Raw genomic sequence first — 22,723 nt, forward strand, 5'->3', positions numbered from 1 at the left:
TCTGATGATCTACATGTGAAAATGGCATAAAGACACTTAGAATGGAAAATTGAAACACTAGTAGAAAAACAAATCAATGTGAAAAAGGCAATACTAATTAGAATTTAGAATACAGAAAGCCAGTGTTTCTTAAGGGAGAGGAAATAAAAGAAAGAACACTAACAAAACCAAACCAGTAAAACCATCAAGAACATGCGTTCAACAAAATTTCCCTCCTAGTAAGAAAAGTATAGATCAGAAGCAACTGGAGGGGAAAAGCACATAAACGCTATACTATTTTTTTGTGTCTAACTGGATTTCTCAAGAGAGGTATTCTCTTGGGTTATTCCTTCCACTTTCTTCATTGATGCAGGGTAAAGGCCTCTTTGACTGTTTTTCATTTATTCAAGCCCCCTTCAAGCCTCTCAATTGCAGCACCAACCCTGGTTTTTGCCTCACCATGTTCATTCAACGTGGAATTAACAGCTGAATTCTCTTCGTTTGCCTTCTCCACAAGCTTCAAATGAACCCAACCTGCCAAAAAAATGTGCTTGTTGAATACGCCCCAGAGCATAACATCCAAATTAGAATCCCCTACCTAAACTTATGAGAATCCATCCATCTCCTAAGTTATGTCTTTTTATCCTGCTCTGCAGGACAATTGAGATAAGAATGGGATATCGTCTTTTTCAAAAGGGAAGACGGATGATGATCCTAAAGATTTTCAGAAAACCCGAAAAAATGTAGGAACAAACATCTTACTAGCACATTCTGCCTAAAAACTAACCATTATTCATAGGTCTTATGATTAAGCTAATCATTGCCATCAGGATTTTGACATTTAGATGGGGGTCATTTAAGATTGTGAGAAGTGAGGATGGTCTGACAAAAAAAAAATCCTCAGATCTTATTAACCAAAATCAAACCAGAGAAAGCTTAAAAAGCACACACTAATGCACAGTCCTCTGAGCTTGTTTGGCAGCCTGATTGAGGCTTGGGTTTGTTATTCATCAAGAAAACAACAGTATCACCTGAGACTAATATTTGTAATGAAAACCCAAAAGAGCAAGAATTATGAAGTAATTCTCAAATCACTTTTTTTTTTGCGCAACAAATCACATTGACCTGTTACTGGCTTGCCAGGTGAAGAAAGTTTTGATGAAATAAAAGAACCTTTTCACATACAAATAGCAGCAAAGAAAAATAAACACTGGAAAACAGATTGTATCCATATGAGTAATCCTGAATAAATAGAACAAATAACCTCCACCAGCTGCTTTAACCAATTTTAGAAATATGTAGAAGAATGATACTGATTTAAATTACAAGGGAACACATAAACCCAGTACTTTATAGTAACAAAAAAGAGGAAGGCAAGAATATGTTACCAATAGGGAAGCAAAATGCCGCTCCCAAAATTGAACCCATCAATACATTCCTTGCACGCCAACGGAGGGATCCTGGCACTGGAAGGACAAGGGACAAGTAAAAAAGATTATCAAATACAGAAAGATAAGTATAGCTTGTCTATCTTCATTTACTACCTCCAGCCAAATTCTTTTAATGGGTCACCTCCAGTCTCAATCACTTGAGCAGGTAAACGCCTCACCGAATATCAAAATATGTTCCAAATAATCAATTCCTAACCCCCCCCCCCACCCACCCCCTGGGGAAAAAAGCTCTGTTTAGATGGAGGATAGCCATCCAAACAAACACTGAGTTGCTCTAAGGATTTAGCAAATTTGCCATGCATCTCATCCTAACATGCTGTTCTCTTCATCCAGGATTTTAAATTGAAAACTTTGAATCATGTAATTACTATGGTTGTCAATGTCATAACGTCATGGTGATGCAAGGCAGTGGCCAAGCAACTTGGAACCGGAATTCAATGTTCCTATAAAAAGTAGTCCTCAGTGATCTATAGTTTTAGTTTGTATACCATCACAAGCCCCCCCCCCCCCCATCATATCTTATTTATATATTGAAATATATATTCACTTTGTTTATCTTTTTTTTTTTTTTTGCCACTTATGAACCTAATCCAAAACTTCCATTCACCTCTGCAATTGGAGTCCCTCTCCAGCCCCCATATCTGCAACCCAGTGAAGATCATTGAAGGTCCAGCAAGTAACAGGTACACCTCTTTCTGTACAGCTTTCCCTCTCTTAATTTTGCTTCTCCTCCTCTGGCAGTGATGGTGATGGCAGTCAATGCTCTGGTATTTGATAGAGGCTGTTGTTGCTTCTGCTACATCAGCTTTTTCTTCCTCAGCAGCACAATGACGGTAGTTGCTGTTGCTGAGTCTTCATTTTCTTCTTCTTTTGCAGCACTGTCATAGTGGTAGTTTTCTGAGGGAGTATCATGCACTGGGATCTCCCTTATTATAGTTATCAGAAGTTTCCCACTCTGCTTCAGAATAGATACCCAAAGGTTCCACATTGTGGATTAATCTTTGTTGCCTAATGAACTAGAATTCTGGTACTTCAAATCTGGCAGTGGCAGCAAAGCCAACTGCTATTGCTGCCCACTTCCACTTCTTATCTTTTTATTTTCTTCTCCAAGAGTAGCCTACACATTATCTTCACTGGATTTTTCTCTCTTTTTCATAAATCTACCAGTTTTTTCTGCCTCCTCCCACTTTCACCCTTGGATTTCTAGTCTAGGTGCATAGACAACATGACCACCGACCAGCTAGAACCTTTAAAACCATATTGTCACCTACATTCAAGGGTGATTGATATGGATTTCAAACAACCCAGGAAATTCTGCCAATTTGTGGAAGCTCTAATGGAAGTATAATAATAAGATCCTTTTTATCTGGGAATACAATTTTATATTTATTTATTCCCCTGAATTTTCAGATATCTATTTGCTTGTATTGTTCCAGAAAACAAATTCTTAATGGGCCAATAGACAACATGCATGTTGCTGAAAAATTAACAAAAACAGGAAAAATGTAAAACCTCAAACTCACACTTGAACATCAACATCAATGTTCTATAAGGCATCTGAACCACAGCCTTAGAGCCCAGTACCCCGTCCAAGGTTTCAGTTATTGAGGTCAGGTTGGACTTATCGAACAATTGGAATTGGGCAAAGCAGAGATCAATGCAGTAACAACCTGGACTTCAACCAGGTATCAGCCATGATCAGGTCAGATAGGAGTTCTGCAAAGGCTGATCTGATCCCATATCTTGACTCCCAAGTTCTAGATCCTTGAAACTCACACATCAAAAGTCTGACATAGACAAGACATAGACTTCATGATTCACACCTCTGCCTTCTAAAACATTTAACAACCTATTCCAATGTGGGCATTATGGGAAAACACTGGCTATTCAAGCATCTTATCAAGAGTCTCTGCAAGGGCCTTAAGAGTTAAGAAGTGGAAAACTCAGCTATTGAGTAGAAAGGGCTATAAAGCAATCATTTGGTAAATGAGCTTTGATTTCTTACGGATGAGGCCAAATCCTGCAGCAGTGACGGAACCAGCTCCAACAACATTGTAAACATCATGAACACCACGTTTCTCAGCAAGAAGATTCTGCAACCCACAAAAGGCAGCAGTGAACATGCCCAGACGAACCCCACCTACTATTGATCCACGAGTAACCCGGATGAACCTTTTCTCCATCGCATCTCTCATTAACCTGTACTGCTCACGCTTGTCTGGAGTGCTGCCAAGCTTCAGTGTAACTTCTGCATCCTTGCTCTGCAGAAACGACAAATGAGTTCCGAGTATTCAACCAAAAGATATATGGATAGTGAACAGAAAACAATTTGATCTATTTAAGTAATTTCCAGGTCACAATGAATTAAGCTTTCCTTACAGTGTGCCTGGACAGAGAAACTTCCCTGCTTCAGGCACAACCCTCTTTGGCTTTAAAAGACATAAAGGAGGAGGTTCCAGATGCATAGCATGTTCATCAACCATATGCAACCCCACCCAACCCCCCCCCTCTTTTTTCTTTCACTTCCCCTTATACGCACACCTCTTTGGCTTCAAAAGAAATAAAGGAGGTTCCAGATGCATAGCATGCTAATCAACCATACTGATCAAAGCAGCTGAAACGACAAACTTAAGAACCACCACTAAAGAATAGAAGTGGAATGCACACAATAACTATCATCACCACTATCACTATTCATGCAACAAAAGAAGACAATAAAAAAATTAATAATAACAATAATAGTTCAAGCCTCCAGAATATTTTTGGAGAACCCAAGGTCTCATTTCTTATCCCCAGCCAACTTCTTCTTCCCCACTTCCAGAATTCTCCAGACTTTGCCTGTCATGGCAGGGGAAAGCTGAGAATAAGAAGCACTAATTGTCCCAATGAACAGAAACATTAAAGGTCATAACCAGGAAAGGATGGTCAACATAAAGCAGTCCAAAAATGAACTCACAACAGCTGCGGCTGCTTCCTTGCTGCCTCCATATAGCATGCCAGCAAACACTCCAACAACCGTAGCAGTGCCCCAATTCACGGTACCTGCCAGTCTTGTAGTTCTCTGATTACCAGATAGTATCAGTAGCTTACAGAAAGTATAATAAATTCAACGCAGGAACAAGTTATGTCAAGGCAAACAATATAAATGCCCAAGAATTTCTTTGAGCACAATATCTACATTCTAAGTCATCAACAGGCAAACACTCATCAGCAGCGAAAAAGAGAAAAAGCAGGGGCAAAGCAAATCAACTGAGATGGAGAACTACTAGCCTTTATGTGAAGTATTTACGATTTCACGGCCAGTTGTCCTCCACTATTCAGGACAGTCGATGGTTGTGTGCTTAAAAATCCTTTTCTACAATTTCTTTGTCACCCAACCAAATATACATTGGAGTTGAATTTAGAAATCGAATCCTTTTAGCCCACCACATTTAATTGGGATACGGCTTTGTTCAGTTGTATCCAACACATCAGAAAGACCCAGAGACAGAAAGATTACAAAATTTGAAATTTTTCATTCCCTTTCAACAATTTAACAGATGTAAGAGTATGAATAATACCAAACCAGCATTTGATACAAGCAAATGCGCAAATCCACATACAGAACAGGAAAATTATATCGAACTTTGTAAAATATGGTGAAACTGAAGAAGGTCAACTGATTGAGGTGAAAAAATGAATAAAGAGTTAGCAAGCAAGAGCCTGGAGGGGAAATTCTCACAGTATAGTCAGTTTCTTCGGATTTCTCTTCGGTCCCCATGACTGGACACTCCGTCCCAGCAAACGCTTAAATGGGGTATGAGAATGAAGCTCTGGTCAATTCCATGAACAACTCAAACTCAAGAATCCCTTCGACGACCACAACTTAAACAATTATCTAGAATAGAAATTCAACATCGCCACTCGGGAGAAGAGGAAGCAGCGAGAAAATGTTTTCGGGAGTCAAATAGAATCGTTGCAGAACGGTGGAAACGGCAGTGCAGAAATTACCTAAATTTACGAAATTGGATAGAGGTCGGCATAGAGAATGTCTCCCTCGCTCGCTTCTCATTCAAGGGCATTTCCGTCATTCATGGTTAAGAACCCTAACGACTTCCGAGGTATATAACTTAATAGCGCAACCACAAGCATCAAGGTGCTAGCCTGCAGGGCGAAGCTTTTGTTGGCTGGTGTCGATTAGCTCGAAATGGGTACGCATTACCCACTCGATTCCCACTCGATTTCGTTTTTATTGCAATTTCTTAGATGAAATATTCAACTTCTGTGCGCATTCACATGATTAGGGTTTTCTATTAGAATCATTCAGCAAATGAAGGATCCATAATGTTCAAATTTCTTGGGTTTTTCATATCGAGCAATGTTATTTTCATATGTTTTGCTTACTTGGTTGATGCGATTTTATGAACAGCGAGAATTAAAGTCCATGAGCTTCGGACCAAGCCGAAGACAGATCTTCTGAATCAACTTAAAGAGCTCAAGGCTGAGCTTGCCCTGCTTCGAGTGGCTAAGGTCACTGGAGGTGCGCCTAACAAGCTCTCTAAGATGTGAGTGCTGCTTATTTAGGGATTCTATGCTCTTTTATTCTCTACAGTATTGGTTTTTTTTATCTATTATTTGGCGTTGCAGAAAGGTTGTTAGGCTTTCTATTGCTCGTGTGCTCACCGTCATCTCCCAGAAACAGAAAGCTGCCTTGAGAGAAGCATACAAGAACAAGAAATTTCTTCCATTGGACCTTCGACCAAAGAAGACCCGTGCAATTAGGCGCCGCCTAACAAAGCATCAGGTGCCTACTCGCTTCTTTTTCTCTTTACTTGTCGATTGCGAATTTATATTTTTCAGCCCCCTTAGATGAACAACATGGAACCCTGTGTCGATTTTTATTATGTTGTTACACATAGTCTTCACTTGGGCGAATTTGCGTAGCCTTCTTGGATGGAAGGATTGAAGAATCAGGAAAAAAGAGATTTTGGGCTTTTGATAAAATAGTTGACTGAAACTTTTCTGTCCATGATAAGGGTGATGTAACGAGACTTCCACCCCTACTAGAGGGGCATGGTTGATCTTCTCTCCCATGTATTCCATTCAACATTGATTGTAATATGTTTCTGTTTTGTGCATTTCTTTGGTCCAAGTTCACCTCTAGTCCTCTGCTACCTTTTACCACATCAAAAATGCTGTTTGTATGGAAATTATTTCTTGGGTGGTGTGGAAAGCCTAAAATGAATGGTTATCTTTCATTTTCCATGTGAGTTGAATCTTCATTGTTCGCATTGGTCATTATGTTGCCATTTTCCCCCCATTTGCTTCACTATTGTCCCTTCTTTGTCTGCTGAGCCTGGACTACCTGTAACTGTCTTCTGAATGTTGTGAAATTTTCACCTTCGAAGCTCTGCACTTGAGAATTGGAGGTTTTACAGATGACCAGCATGTAGTTTGACAATTCCATGCTTTACTTGGTCAAGACATGTATTAATACCCCTCTGGCTAACATAATCCGTACACTTGCTTTAAGTGAAGATATCACCTTTAAGATACAAAAGTGTGGTGTTGTTGCTTTTCTAAAGTGAGTTGTGAACTGGCTGTTAGGTGCTTAATTACTATGCACTATTTAGAGGATGTTTATTATTTATGTGGTATTGCTAATTGATTTTGTAACTTTTCTGTGCACGTATTTATTAGTTTTAATTGCTTCTCCTCCCCATTCTCAATCTTGATGGTTGCTATGGGTAGATAAATCTAATTGGTAAACAACCCCCGGGGCAAATGGCAAACATTAACTAATGGTTAGGTGAAAGACACTTGTTTACCCTGATTGCCTACTGAGGAAACGAATCAGCGTAGTCTTTTTCTTTATTTTGATTCTATATATGGAAAGTGCACTGTGCATTACTGAAATGAATGTAGCTGAATAGTCAGATGATTTCACTTCTTTAAGCATTGTATTTTGGTAGTGGTTTTAGATCCCAAACTTTAATGTGTGGTTATTTATTTTTCCGTTGCTTTTGGTAGTGGTTGTTGGAACCCGACATGGTAGGTCCACTAATGGATGGACATGGATTTAGCCCAGTGAATATTTCGTTCGTCTATGCTTTTTTATCTGTTCTTCCATCATAAGTGAGAGACTACAATAGCTTTTTGGGACATAGGTGGTTGATAACATTTAGACTGTAAAATATTTTGGTTCCACAACCATGCTCTAGGAGGACTTCTTGCACATACACACATGCCAAAATCTAAGCATGATGGATGCATATGCATTTTCACAATTACAGGCATCAAGCTACATGGTTTCGCTTCTAATTGGATCTTATCTTCGTTTTTTTCGGTCGCAGGATTCACTAAAAAGTGAGAGGGAGAAGAAGAGAGAAATGTATTTCCCAATGAGGAAATATGCTATCAAGGTTTGAGATAGCTTGTAGGTTGTAGTCGAGTTTTGGAGTATGCATTTTTGTTCCAAATTTAGCTTAAGATTTCTCACCGGTTGAAGTATTCCCTATGAGCAGATGATTCCTTACTTGGATTCAGAGATATGTTAGACAACTAATTTCTGATTTGCAGTTACAATTCTTGATTGAGATTATATGATTATTTATTTTTTCTCAATTGGCAAAATGTGTTTTACAATCGTCATGTTGCAAATCAAAACTTATGGTCACAAAACAAAGTGATGATGTGGTATGGTAGTTGTATGAGAAATTGGTTTTGTAGGGATTCTACCAATTTTCTTGTTCTTCCTCCCTAACTCGATGACTGGTGTCCTTGCTCAGCCACATCTCTAGTTTGTTAACTCGATGTACTTGCCCTTGCTCGTTTCACATCTATAGGTTGCCCTGGTTTGGCTTCTCGAGTTCCATTGCAGGAATGGGGAATGGCTTCTCCAGGTTGCGTCAAGCTTGTATCCTTCTGTTACCAGCTGTATGTCAAGTGCCGATGTGGTTCGGCATTGCGGTTTTGAGCTCTTTCTTTTGGATGCTAAAATAACTAAGCATGCATCTTTGAGATTCCTGCCTTTTCTGGTGGTCAATTTTTGAAACCAATGCAACAAAATCATTATGGGTTCAGAAGAAGATCTAATTGAAGGTCAGGAGAATTCAAGAACGTTCTGTTGGCTACTCCATATTTCTTGAACGTATTAAAGAAGCGTGTCAAATAAAGAAACTTGAGAAGCGTGTCTAATAGCTGGGAAATTAAAAATAAATTTCATAAATTCACTATGATTTTGTCAACTGTGGGTGAGGACGGAATATTACGTATACATTATTGATTATTCAAAGAACACAGAAAATTCTGCTTTGGATGTCAGTCGATTCCCCAGCTCTGTGGAGTACTGAACTGTTTTCTCATTAAATAAATATGGTTAATAAATTCAACTTTTTTTTTTTTAACAACAATAATAAATTCAACCTGCTTTTGACAGAAAACCTTCCAAAATAAGTCTGGTTTCCCTACTCTACCAAGAAATAAAATGAGAAAAAGCATGTTGGCTTCCCTCTGAAGTTAAATATGTTTCATCATCTATAAAACTTATGTAATTGGACAAATTTTTGCAACTAATCAACTGGATGACTGTAATAGCATAATATCTAGTTCCTGTACGTATTCTGCTTTTCAAATCTACTTTTATTCTACCAAAAAAATAATTTGGACAATACTAATTCTGCTTTTAAATCTATTTTTATTCTACCAAAAAAAAATTTTGGACAAATATCACTATGATTTTTTATCTCTTCTTTCTTATTTCATGTAATTTTCTTTTTATATACCGGGGGACTTTTTATACATAAAAAATAAAAATATTATATACACTATTAGTAAGAGTTGAACCCCACAACCAATGAATAATGAGAGTTTAGCCAATGATGGGTTAATAAAGCGGTTAACGGCCCAACCTCCCTAGGGGAGATTTTGGGTTCGCACCCATTCGGCGACATTAATTATATAAAAGCTATTTTGAGGATGTAATCATGGTGTGCGCAAGCTGACCTGGATGAACCTCATATCCCACCTCTTAACTATTTTATTATATTCGGATGTAATTCCCATACATATGTGGCACACACATGTATTAAAAATCAAAGTATATTATTATCAAGATTAAAAATATTTTTAATAATATTATAAATAAATTATTAAAATAATTAAAGTTTAAAACCTTGCAAAATTTATGAGTATTTCTTTTGAGTACATATTCATGAGTATTGATTATTATATCTCTGGAGATGGAGAAACGGAACCAGAAGAAGACACCGACCGGGGAGGGTGGAAATGATAAAAGAATACATTCACATGTGAAGGCAACGGACCCAGGAAAAAACCACAACAATCACGAAGTGTAGAAGAAAGGCAAAGGGAAAAGACAACATAATGGTGGCTAAAATGCAATGTAGATGCACAGTGGTAAAGAAAACAACAAATGGAGGGGTTCGCAGCCAAGGGGACGGGAGGTTTGTGCAAGAACCCCAAGACAAAGTCTCGAACCGAGCCCCAGCTATTTGTGTAGGCATAGCAGGAAAAGAAATATGCACCCGTACGGGCCGACCTTCACGAGCAATCGATTGTTTGAAATTGAGTGTTCAAAATCAAGGAAGGATGACAAGAATTATTGGGGCAATTCGAGAGTTGGTAGATTTGCATAGAAATATCATCATTACTCATACTAATAGATAAGCAAATATGGTTGTCGATTGGATAATGAAAAGAATAACAACATTGGAGTCTCCTACGCATTTTTTTCACGAACCCCCTCAAGGTATAGAGGAGTTCCTTCAGGTGGATCATTTGATCAGCTCTCTTTAAATTGATTTGAGTTTTTTAACCCCGTTTATGTATAAAAAAAAGAGTAAATTAGTAAGAAAAATTTTTATAAAGTATTTTAGTTAAGACTTAAAATTAAAATTTTTATTGAAGGCCATGAATTTTTTATTTTTGGAACTGGCATCGAAATTTTAGGGATAAAGTTTCTAACTTAAGATTGAAACTTTTATTAGAGGACATAGAAGTTTTATTTTTGGACATGGCATCGAAATTTTAGGGATAAAGTTTAGAAATGATCTTCCTTAAAAGTAGGTTTTAATTGTAATCTTTGGATAATTATTGAGGTTGACTTGTTTATGTATTATCTTTATATTTAAAATTATTTTTAATATTCAAAAATGTTTTTTTAAGCATGAAAAGAGAAAATAAAATGATCAACCGTATATGTTTTTCTATCAACCGTTGAGGATCAAAATGCTCAAATTTCTAATTGTAAACAAAATGATCTGTTATAATATTTTGTCCTTTAGTTTCCTTGTCCACTGTACATAATCAGTTTGGTAGTTAACTAATTAATAATTTGGTTACAAAATTCATTTTGTTATTTTAATATGAAATATCTTTCTAATAACTAATTATCCATTGATAAAATCTCATATATCCTCCTTTTATAATTATTTCGTTTATGTTTTCTGTTTGCAACTTGAACGTGTCAAATCGATTTTTTTTCTTTTTTTTCTTTTTTTTCTTTTTGTTATTCAGGAAAACCTTAAAAAAATTGATTTTGTTATCATGCTTAAACCGTGTCGAAACTACTTTTTGGCATCCGGTAGCGATTGATGGTCTGAAAAAGTCTAGAATTTCAGTATGATTGTTTTGGAGGGAATTTTTTTTTATAATATTTTTATTATTATTATTTTTCGTTTAAATTTGTGTTTTACTGTGTCATGTCTCCCTCTATATATACAAGATGCAGTCATGGATGTGCAACGTGGCATTGTCACCCCTCTATGCTTAGCAATCTACAGCACCTTTCCCGTCTCCCTCGGTACCAATCTTTCGTCTTCGCATACTGAGTTTGGTTGAGTTTTGCTGTTTCAGCGAAGTTTACAGTCTCTTAATTGAACCCTATTGCTAGAGGTATGATCTTGAGCTTCGTCATTTTTTTCATCTGATTCTCACCTTCTTGGATAGATTGTTATCATGCATTGATCTCTTGTTTCAATCTCTCCTTCCATTTACTCTTTTTCCGGGCCCTTAATCTGCAGTTCTTCATCACATTGACGATTTTCCTTTTTGAGAAATCTGGCGATTTAATCACGTGTTTCACAGATTTGATCACCACTGTTGCTAGTGGGACATCTCATGATTTTTTTTTTTTTTTTTAGTTTCGTCGACTCAAAGGGTTGCAGAGTAGTTTCTCGAGCGAGTTGGTAATGGCTACTCATAGTGTCTGCATTCAGTCTCTTCATGCTGGTATCTACTGTCCTCCTGCTAAACAATCTGGGATTCAGAAATTCTTATTCTCTGCTCCGGGCGTTCAAATGAAGCAAAAATGCCTAAGAGCTTCCGTGATCAGTTCACCAAGTGTTCCGCAAGGTTCTGGGCATTCAATGGCATCTTTTAAGGAGGTTTGGAAGTTGTTTGGTTATATTTTGTTTTGTGTCTTGCCTTCATTTTTAATTTTATTTGTTAAATGGAAGATTTTCTGTGGTTTCGCAGTTGATTGAATCTCTGGTGTGTAAGACTGATTTATCTGAGGAGCAGGCTGAGGCCTCTCTTGAGTTTTTATTGGATGATGCTAATGAGGCACTGATCAGTGCTTTTCTTGTTCTCTTGAGCGCCAAAGGAGAAACCTTTGAAGAAGTAAGTTCTCTGTATTCTGTTGTAAAATTTTGATGGTTCAACTTATGAAGTATCCTAAATTTGTTCAAGTTTCCCTTAAGTTATTTCTTAAAAACTCTCTTAGGGCTTGTTTGGTTACATGAATCCAGATTCATGAATCTGAGATTTATACCCGTTTGGTTGTGAAAATCTCTAAATTCATGAATCTAGAGATTCATCTTTTTACACTAAAAACTTGAATCTATAGATTTATGGGTATGGGGTGAACTCCAGAGATTTCATTACTACTATAAAAGCGCTAAACATTTGCGCATTTACAAAAATCACGTCGACCAAATAGTTTTTTAGGATGAATCCACAGATTTTATTCCACAACCAAACAGTTACTTTTATGAATTATAACTCCATAGATTTGAAATCTCTAGATATTTCAAATCTCAGACTCATGTAACCAAACAGGCCCTTATGTAACTTCAACAACTTTCGGGATCCTCATCAGAGGCAACTAAAAGAATGTGTCTGGTTCCAAATACAATTCACACACTTCCCTTCAACTAATTATACCTGAGTGCCATAAATGGATGTTTCAATATGCAGATTGTTGGATTGGCAAGGGCAATGATAAAACACAGCAAGAAGGTTGAAGATCTTGGTGATGTAGTTGACATAGTAGGAACAGGTGGTGATGGGGCAAACACAGTTAACATCTCAACTGGTGCTTCAATTCTTGCGGCAGCTTCTGGAGCAAAAGTTGCAAAGGTGATCTGTCATTTCCTATGAGTTACTGGTTCCTGAAATTAATACATATATAAATAATAGGAAGAAGGTGACAACATATTTGGTTTGCAGCAAGGAAACCGTTCCAGCTCTTCTGCTTGTGGAAGTGCAGATGTGTTGGAAAAACTGGGAGTTGTCATTGATTTGGGGCCTAAGGTTAGTGTAATTAGTATGGCATTGTTCAGTAAAACCAAAAAAGGTCCTGTGTTTTTGTTTGATTCTACTGTCTAATATTGTTATTATACCTGTAAACCCTAAAATAGTCTTGTATGTTTTGGTGTATGCTGCAAACATGATGGTTTTCTTTGGTAAAATTCTACAAATTTGAGAAGCCCTTCTCAACAGTTTCAAACCCAATATATTACCTTTTTTACGTTGCTTTTACCGGAGGTTTGAAAAAAGTTATCAAGGAACAACCGTACTCCAACTGAACACAAAACTGTTAGTTATTCTTCTATATTTCCCTGAAGTAATAGTTGAACCCCAATGTTGTCAAGGTAGAATGTTTGTGATGTCTTCATTCTTCAATGGGTTCTCTAGATGATCCAGTTTAGTGCAATGGAATGAAAAATGCATGAATAGTATTACCCTACTCCTAGCTTTATCCAAACAATAAAGTAGACTATTTTACCTAGAATCCTGGAATGGTTGTCAGCTGCATCCACTTATATTTCAGGTGGAAAACCCTTCTATACCTACTTCTACCCTCATGACATCTTTAAACTTTTGCAAGTATATTTTGAAGTTATATAAGATGTCTACCACACTTAAAAAAAGTTGTATTTTATTGGCTTTGACGTCTAATAAAAGCATGATGAGTGTTGTAGGCCATAGATTCTTTTAGATGAGTTCTATGAGTATCCCTGTCTAAAGCTGACAATTTCCTCTCAGTTATGTTCTTTGAGGTAATTTCATACAATATCTGATCAATGATTTAACCATGAGAATGTCTGGTATTCATTTATTGTAACTACATGATATAAAATTTTTGTCATAGAATTCTCAAAGCAGAAGAAATTCAATAGTGAACTTTTTAGTGTTTTTTTTAATCATTTAATGTATTTTCTTGTATTCAACAAGTAGGTGACTTTTGTATGTTAATGTAGTTTTATTTTTCGAAAGATTCATTTTAAGATTTTTTTTTTCCTTTTCTTTTTTTTTATTATGAAACTAGGGGGTAAAGAGATGTGTAAAGGAAGCAGGCATTGGTTTCATGATGGCACCAAAGTTCCATCCAGCAATGAAAATTGTTGGTCCTGTCAGGAGAATGCTTAAAGTGAAAACTGTCTTTAATATCCTGGGTCCTATGTTGAATCCAGCACGGGTTCCCTTTGCAGTTGTTGGTGTATACAACGAAGATCTAGTAAGTTCTATCATAATCAAGTACAGCAGTATTAGGTTAATTTTCATGTCTTGCTTACCATATGATCATCACTTACTCTGTATGCAGCTGAATATATGCACTCACCGAGTGAGGTTTACACTTTTGTTTCTACTTTTGCCTCTTTATATCATTTGTTTCTGTTACTGATTCAGCATTACACACCTTTTCCAATGTTCAAATGGAAGACAGTAGAAGGGGAAAATACTTTAACCTTCACAACAAGACATGTCTTTCGAAAGGAGTTGATCCAAGTCTGAAGGACATGGACATCAGTTGTCCTTGGGTGATCAAGGAGTTTTATGCCATAAAACAACAAATATCAAATTTTCCCTGGGATCTTTGCATAATTTGGTAAAGAGCACTTTACATTTTAATAAATGATGGGTAGGAAAAGGAGCTCTTAGTGGCCTGGTATGTGTCTTGAACTATAGTACTAATTTGTTTCAGCCTTATGACCACTAAATGGTATTTTCCATAAAGAGTTGAAAGTAGGCTATGCAGGGTACAGAAGAAACTTAAAAGACAATAGAACTATCTGCATGCATTGGTAGTGTGGGGCCTTCTGCATCACCAACTAGCCTTTGAAACAGCAGCGAAATCAATTAGGCAAATGATATTTACCAATTTACCAGATGAAAATGGATTGACCAATTTACAGATTCAATCCTGCCTTGCTTATGTTTCTCTTACTCTCCACAGAGATGCATTTAAAAATAATAAGTTTTCATTCTCGTATCCATTGAATGGTCACACAGGATTTGGGTAGCTGACCCATTTAGTTGGGAATGGATCAGTTGAGTTATCTTGTCCTTTTCAGTCACAAATTGACTTAAAGCTACAATTTTTTTACAGAATACTGTATCTGTCATTTCCATCTGATTTTCCAATTATATATATTAAGGGAATGTTAAATTCTTGCATAGGTTGGAAAAATGGCTGAAGCACTACAAAGATTTGGCATGAAAAGAGCATTAGTTGTACATTCAGAGGGCTTAGATGAAATGAGTCCCCTTGGTATTACCCTTTTCTTTTTATGATTTAGTCTTTGCAAAGTTCTTTTTCTCATCTTTTATTTCTCTTTGATACAGAAATATGACTTACAAACAATTGTTTTAAACTATGTTGGCAGGACCTGGGCTGGTACTTGATGTTACTCCTGAAAAGATTGAGAAATTCCCCTTTGATCCATGTAAATTTCTTGCTATTACTTAGTTTTTTTTCTAGTGTTTTTCAGTTGACCAGATTACAGTTCTGATATAATAACTAACAGAGTAGACCTTAGTGTCCTATCACACACACACTCTTGTAACTTCCACTTTATAGTCTTAAGAATCTCACAGACCCTAATGCGTGATGCAAAATACAGTGGATTTTGGGATGCAACGATGTACACTGGAAGACTTGAAAGGAGGAGGACGAGAGTATAATGCAGAGGTACTGAAGCGTGTTCTATCAGGGGAGAGGGGATCTATTGCAGATGCACTAGTAAGTCTTCTATGCAATGACTTTTTTTTTTTTTTTTTGGTAAGAATTTAAACTAAAGAGGGTTGGTGAGAAAAGATAAAAGAAACTGAGAGTAATCTTTTAATCAGAGAGTTCCTTTCTGTGGTCTCTTGATTGAAGGAGCAGAGATGACTATAAACAATATGATTGGAACAGAAGAATATAAAATTTACTTAGAAGATTACTTGGAAATTAGATTAATTTGTCACAGTGGTCACGTACCTCTGAGGAATCATTTCTTCACTTTGCCCGTAACAAATGAACAGATACTAAACGCAGCAGCAGCTCTCCTAGTGAGTGGGCATGCGAGCAGCCTCAGTGAAGGAGTAGCCCAAGCCAGAGAAACACACGAATCGGGTAAAGCTCTGAAGACTCTCGATTCCTTGATAAGCATCTCAAAGGTAAGTGTAAGCAGGTTTTGTTTTGGATCAGTTCTGGATTTGCAGGTTTGATAATCTCGATCATTGCTACACATACCCTGATCTGCATTTCTTTCGTTCTGTTTTGGTTCATGATAATCACAGGAAGAGGATAAGAAGAGGATACCAGACTGGTTGCTTGAATTTTGAGAGCGTGACAATTGATGTTGTTGATGCGGAATCCTATGAAATGCACAGCAATAAATGCAGGGGGCCTAGAGCAACGTAACACCATGGAATTTAATGCCACAGAGTGATTAAGTTCGTAGATTAAAAATGAAGTGATCGAATTTGTGCAAAACTCGGTACACATTGCATCAGGAAAGCGGTTGATTGTTATTAAACCTACCTGGATCGGCCATCTAATTTTATATATCCAATATGTATTGTGAACCAAATTAGTGTTTGGCATTGACCGTTCTTGTGATAATTGTGAACAGTTTAGTATGCATTTAGTAACATTTCTATTCTGAGAAATCAAGTTCTTATACAAAATCGTTTTTTAGTGTTTCTGTGCTAAAAGATCGTTCTTTGCTTTGAAATTGACGTTTGATAAATTCGTTTTGAAAATATTTTCAAAACACTAATAATAGAATAAGTTGGTATTTTTTTTCTTTTTTGGATTGAAAAATAATGTTGGTGTTTGATAAATTCATTTTAAAGCTCAATTTGAACCAATTTTATCAATTTCATTTCTGTTCTTTGGTAAAAACATCTTTGTTATGTTCTGCTAAAAGTGATCTTTAGAACATTTTTCTGACCGGTTCATTCTTAAAAAACAAAAGAACGAACCGTTTTATCAAACACCTCTAACCCATTCTTCCATTCCCAAAGAACAAAAGAACGCCAAAAATATTTTTTAAGAACGTTATCAAACACGCCCTTATATTCTCTTTTGCTCATCATTCGGGTGTTCTTCTCTTTTGATTATGCGTAACGCGACCCAACCCAACCCCAACAACCCAAACCGAATTACATTTGTGGGGTTTCCAGTGCTCAGTTCTTCAAATCAAAACATATAAAGATAAAGTGTATTTATACACACAGGGAAAAAAATAACTCTGTTCATCAATCTTTTTAGGTGTAATATACAGAAAATTGGAATACTGTTCTTGTCCTCCTTTCGTGCCTGTAAGCACAATATTTAGTTTCAAGCCATTCAGAGAGTGGAACTACTAGCAAGTGCACCAGCTTCAGTGAGCAAGGGCACAAGCTTCCCTTCCTGATGCTTTGCTGTAACAGCTGCAGCCATTAGAAACCCCAGAAATCAATTCAAAATTAATCAAAATCCCTGAAGAAAAAAAATTATATTTGGGAAACAAATGTGGCGAATCAAAAACTCTTACTGTCGCAACCGCCAATGTGCTTTCCTCCGATGAACACATTTGGGACGGTTCTTTGGCCTGTCCACTCCTTTAGTGCCGCCTGAATATCAGCACCATCACCTTCACGGCAGAGGGAAACAATAGATACTTAAAAAGCATATTGTATAAGTCAGAATTTCAGGATCTTAAGCAGATATTGGCATTTAGAGGATACTAGTTCCATCTCCAAGATAAGTTCAATTAGAGATGATTACTTCAGTCTTTATGAATTCTCAACCACAGATCAGTAAAATAAATGTCTCATTCAATAAAAGCTACCATATATCTGTTAAGAGGGTATCCTACAACATATTTTCTCAAAACAAAGGGAATAGGTTCAAATTATTTAATAGGATTCTAAGGATACAGGTAAGTAAGTGTGTGCTATACTACCAATAGTTATTGGGAGAAACAAGGATACGCTCAATGATTGGGCTTATTGAGAAATTTTAACTGATAAGAGTCCCCTTCTTCGGCTCCATTCTCATAATGAAGATTCTAGTTTAATGATGCTTATGAGTAGTTTAATTATAATTCTTGGAGGCATAAGCACAAAATCCTAACCCCCTGATCAACCCACCCCTGGAAGAAAAAAAAAATTATTGATGCATACAAATTTAAATATCCCGCATGTTATATCTTCTTAAAACTGGCTCAAAACTACTAAAATCTGCAAATGCATTCCATGGCCAAGGTACCCCCACTCTTATCTTTTCTTTACTGGGTGGCATGGATTTACAGTTGGTCAAATCACTCAAAAGACAGTTGTATTGGCCTATGAAGTTCTGCGAATAACAGAAGGAACCACAAATATCTCACAATGCATTATCAAGGATAAGAAAATTCAACAGCTTTGTCGTAATCTGTCATCTTGGAAATCCTAAAAGAACCAGGTCTTTTCTATCTACTGTTTACATGTCTATGGGTCAAAATATGTGGAAATGAACATCAAATTACTTATCCCCATAAAAGGTATATTCATGGTACTCACTTTCCGAATTTAACTCGATGACCTTGTATGTTGCCCCTAGCTGTGTAAGCAACTTCTTGACCTTTGTGCAATATGGACAGAATGTCTTACTGCAATGGAAAGAGAGATGTTAGCCTCATACAAAATGTACTATGGCAGTGAAACATTAAAACAAGAAATTTGAGAGACAAGATCAACAAAGTGTGTCCACTGGCTTTAGTAGACATTAGTGAATATTTTCTCTTTCAATATCCAAAAGGAAGACAAAAAATAATACACATAAGGATGCTGGACTAAGCTTCACCATCCCCCTTCTTTCTAACCTAACAAGTGAAACCCTCATAAAGCAGGATTTGATTAGAGGACAATAGTGTAGAAAGCTAGAATCATAAGCCACCAAGCTCAGGGTAACATACTGTCATATCATACAGATGAAGGAAAAATTGAAAAGACATATGGGAATGCAGTGGACATACCACATCTAGTAACCATTTCCCACTCATAAGAAGGCATCATAATGAAAATGCAAAAGATTTAACACGATGACATAAAATAAACTGTTAGAAGATCACCATCGTCACATCAAGTTTCTCTTGATGTTTTACATGATAATTTAACAACTGTTTAAGATTATGTAATGCCATATATGCAAAAGCAAGCAGAAGTGTGACTATGGATTTTCCATTTCATTCTCCCAAAAACACCTTGATATTTGAAAGTGATCCCTTGAAAAACAAGAGCAAATTCATAATTCGTGAATGCTACATATTTCAGTCCATCAGCATATCCAGATTACTAACCAAGATTTTAAGAAAGGTTATGAAAATGAAATTCCTGCAGACTGAACCGCAATTCATTAATGAAATAGCATTCAAGAAATTTCAGTGCCCTGCCATTATTCAAATCGATTGCATTTAATGTGTTTACCTGTATTCCTAAATCCGTGCTCCAAATTAATAATCTGACGAAGAAACCAGCTTTCAAGGACGCCATTTTATTTTTTCGGTTGGGGATAGTATAAATGGGAAACCACATTTTTGTACTATAAATTCGAATTTGGCTTTGAATAGGAAGCAACTAATAAAATCTTACGAGTCAACCGAAATCGAGGGTTTCAGTTTACCCAGAAGAAAGGGGGAAACGAAAAACAAAAATTCATTCGGCTGGTTGTGATGAGAGTGTTCATTTATTCTCGTTAGTGAAATTTTTGGAGGGGAAGTAATTTCATGAAAAAATTATTTAAAAGCAGCGACAGTTAACGAGGAAGAAATGGAGACAAACGAAGTCAACGAACAGCTAACAGCAAAAAATTGATTCAGCCCAAGTATAGAATGGAACTAATAACGCATACAAATATATGAGATCCCAGGAAGGAGCATGTATACCAATTGAATACGAAGAAGAGAAATAATCGTTCAAGAATAATAACAGTAAAGATTTTAAGAAAGAAGAGAAGAGGAAGATAACCTGAAGACGACCACAGCGTTTGATGAAACGATCTCCTTGGCCTTGGTTAGAACTATCTCTAATTCTTCCGCGCTCTTACTGCTCGAACTGAACATCGATCCCATCTTTTGCCCTCTTTGGCGACTCTCTGTCTCCCTCTTTCTCTCTTTCGATAGATCGAGTGTCGACTAGGTCAAAAAAATGGCACGAAGAATATCGCAGGTTGACCTGTAAATGGCTAAACGAAATCCGCCACCCACCGCCACGTTCGCATTCGGCGGTTTTGCTAATCATATTCTGATATTCGTGTATCTCAATCGAATCCGATCCGTTTACATTCTAATAGCGGTCACTGACAAAGTTTAAAGTATTGATATCGAATATCATATTAGTCGGGTGATTTTAAGAGACTTATCGTCTTGTATCGAATATTGTATCTCTTTCACTAAAGTATTTGATTTTTTAAGAGACGTATTGTCTGATATCGAGTATTATATCGTTTTAATTAATGTATTTTATATAATTCAATAGAGACATATCGAGATGTATCGTATCAGTTGGCTCAAATATGGACAAGTGTCGTAGGATATTTCAAACCTTGATCATGAGGTATATTTGTTCTTCTTTTGAAGGGTAATTTTCACATAAGACCCTAAGGCTTGGTTTATGCCATTTTAGGGACAAATTATTTTTATGATCAAATGACTCTAATTTTATTTTTCAATTTGAATTTTTTATAAATACACTCCGATTTTGTCATGAAACTGGAAACATCCCTTTAGTCCAAAATTTGTAAAGTAGGTCTTAGGCTTTTTTTTTGTATCAATTCCCATTTTCTATTATGCCCATTTAAAAGAAATAAAGTACAAGAATTCATTATTGGTAAAGATTGAAAAATCCTTTGATGAATTTTGTCAAAAATAAATTATGGAATAAAAATAAATTAAGTATGTCATCACCAGTAAACTAGTGAGGTCCTTCATCTTCGATTGCTCAACTCAATCAATGAGGAAGATGGATGTCTGTCTAAGGCTTAACTTTTACAAATAAGATTCAAAGTCAGGGGTATTTGAGTTCTTTTAACATATAAAGGTGTTTTGGTTATAATTTAAAATTTATTGGAAGACCTATCTTTAAGTTTTGAACCAAAGGGGAGTCTCGAATTTTGTGTCAAAATGGGGTGTGTTTGTAAAAAACACAAATTAGAAAAAGGAATATGGGCAATTTGGTCATGAAAATTAAAATTTGTCGTTAGATTGATTTTTTTTTTCCTCACTACAAGGTAAGGGTGTCAATTTGTACAGTTTCGGTAATTTGGTATAATACCAACTTTGAATACCAAAAACCAAAAATGTACCGTACCCAATTGACACGGTACGATATAGTTTCGATATTTGCAAAAACAATTCGGTATGGTTTTTATATTAAATCGGTGCGAGAAAAAGATTTAAACACAGTATCTAGGGCACTACAATTTTTGTACAAATGAACCTATACCATTTTTATTATTAGTTCATTAAGATCCTAATGAAATTGCAATCAAACAATTGATAAAATATGATTTTAACAAAGACAAAGCAAGTAAGTCTAAGAAAATGAGCAAAGGACGAAACGAAAGACTGAAACAAGGAGTTAGGGATAAGGTAAATGTAAAGTGTTTTAATTGTAAAATTATATTTATATCCCTTAATTTGGTATTGTACCAATTTGATACAGTTTCAGTACATACCGACGATAAGAGTACTTGAAACCGATACTGTACCGAATTTTGAACTATGCGATTCGGCATGGTTAAACGGTTTTAGATAGCGCGGTTCAATACAGCTAAAAAGTTTCGATACACAATTGACAACTTTACTACAGGGGAGACAAATGCAAAGCCTCAGTTTTTTTTTTTTTTTTTTTTTTATACTAAAAATGATATAGACCAAACCTCAGGGATCCAGATGAAAACATTTTTTTTGCAGTAATCGGTCTTAGATTACAAATAGACTTTCCTAGTTAAAACAAAACATATGTTGAAAACTGAAGCCCACCAGGGCCCATCTATTAGCCCACCAATCTGTGATCTGGACCCATCCTGGGCCTGGGATTAGTTGCCCCTGCCTCTATTTCACACTCATGCTTTGAGTTTTCACGGCAATAATCATCCAATTAGAGACAAATAGAGGAAGAAAATCTTCTACAACCTAGTCTCATGGCTTGCCTTCAGATTAGCATATTATTATATACCAAAATAATAATAATAAATAGCATATTAAGTGCTATGCTTAAGTATAATTCTTTGTTAACTTATACATACATTTTAAGTAATACACTGCCTAAAGTAATAACCCAGGTGGGCTGGGCTGGGCTGGGCTGGACAAGGCTTGGCTGAGGATTTGGATCCAATCTGGCTCAGTTACATATGTTAAGAGTCTATATGTCTTCCATTATTTACCCCCCAAAAAATAAAATATTTGATAATCTTAAGGAGTTGGCTGGGTATCGAGTACCAATGCCTCACGGTATCAAGTCAAGAGTTCGAAGTTTTTTGGGCTAAGGCGAAGTCCTAACGTATATTTAGATGGTCATAAAGCTACTCTTGTTAATTTAGTTTAAATGATCAATATATAAGTATATGGTTTGTAAATTAGATGTCAAATAGAAAGTTCAAACAATATGTTTTTATGTGTGAAAAAAGAATTAATTATATCCATAAACTTGGTTTGCAAGGTTTTTAATTATGAGCCAAGAAAGTTCAACGATTGCTCTTATAATGTCGTGTACAAGGGGATTGACTTTCCTCTTGAATTTCAATCTTTCCATGGTGCAATTCAAGTCATGTCAAA

At 36.3% G+C, this 22,723-nt stretch overlaps 4 protein-coding genes across 4 annotated transcripts; 2 read left to right on the forward strand and 2 right to left on the reverse strand.

The window, feature by feature from the left end:
- Positions 1–79: 79 nt before the first annotated feature.
- On the reverse strand, positions 80–5,456 carry LOC149020627 (Mitochondrial import inner membrane translocase subunit Tim17/Tim22/Tim23 family protein). The gene is made up of 5 exons (XM_089148848.1): positions 5,152–5,456; positions 4,387–4,491; positions 3,436–3,691; positions 1,368–1,445; positions 80–513 (listed from the first exon to the last, which is right to left on the reverse strand). The coding sequence occupies exons 1-5, from the start codon at positions 5,188–5,190 to the stop codon at positions 377–379; spliced, it is 615 nt and encodes a 204-aa protein (XP_089004974.1). The 5' UTR covers positions 5,191–5,456; the 3' UTR covers positions 80–376.
- Positions 5,457–5,544: 88 nt separating this feature from the next.
- LOC149020628 (large ribosomal subunit protein uL29) lies at positions 5,545–8,254 on the forward strand. Its single transcript, XM_089148849.1, has 4 exons — positions 5,545–5,620; positions 5,839–5,974; positions 6,057–6,213; positions 7,763–8,254. Exons 1-4 carry the CDS (start codon positions 5,617–5,619, stop codon positions 7,835–7,837), a joined length of 372 nt encoding a protein of 123 aa, XP_089004975.1. The 5' UTR covers positions 5,545–5,616; the 3' UTR covers positions 7,838–8,254.
- Positions 8,255–11,203: 2,949 nt separating this feature from the next.
- LOC149020629 (anthranilate phosphoribosyltransferase, chloroplastic-like) lies at positions 11,204–16,517 on the forward strand. Its single transcript, XM_089148850.1, has 11 exons — positions 11,204–11,324; positions 11,573–11,815; positions 11,907–12,050; positions 12,627–12,788; positions 12,879–12,962; positions 13,981–14,169; positions 15,114–15,204; positions 15,320–15,379; positions 15,557–15,675; positions 15,960–16,094; positions 16,218–16,517. The coding sequence occupies exons 2-11, from the start codon at positions 11,621–11,623 to the stop codon at positions 16,260–16,262; spliced, it is 1,224 nt and encodes a 407-aa protein (XP_089004976.1). The 5' UTR covers positions 11,204–11,324; positions 11,573–11,620; the 3' UTR covers positions 16,263–16,517.
- Positions 16,518–17,016: 499 nt separating this feature from the next.
- GRXC1 (Thioredoxin superfamily protein) lies at positions 17,017–20,164 on the reverse strand. Its single transcript, XM_089148851.1, has 4 exons — positions 19,914–20,164; positions 18,468–18,556; positions 17,459–17,557; positions 17,017–17,354 (listed from the first exon to the last, which is right to left on the reverse strand). The coding sequence occupies exons 1-4, from the start codon at positions 20,015–20,017 to the stop codon at positions 17,272–17,274; spliced, it is 375 nt and encodes a 124-aa protein (XP_089004977.1). The 5' UTR covers positions 20,018–20,164; the 3' UTR covers positions 17,017–17,271.
- Between the last annotated feature and the right edge of the window lie 2,559 nt (positions 20,165–22,723).

The sequence above is a fragment of the Hakea prostrata genome, chromosome 3 (assembly GCF_041222555.1).
Source record: "Hakea prostrata isolate BN-2017 chromosome 3, UWA_Hpros_2, whole genome shotgun sequence".
NCBI lineage: Eukaryota > Viridiplantae > Streptophyta > Magnoliopsida > Proteales > Proteaceae > Hakea > Hakea prostrata.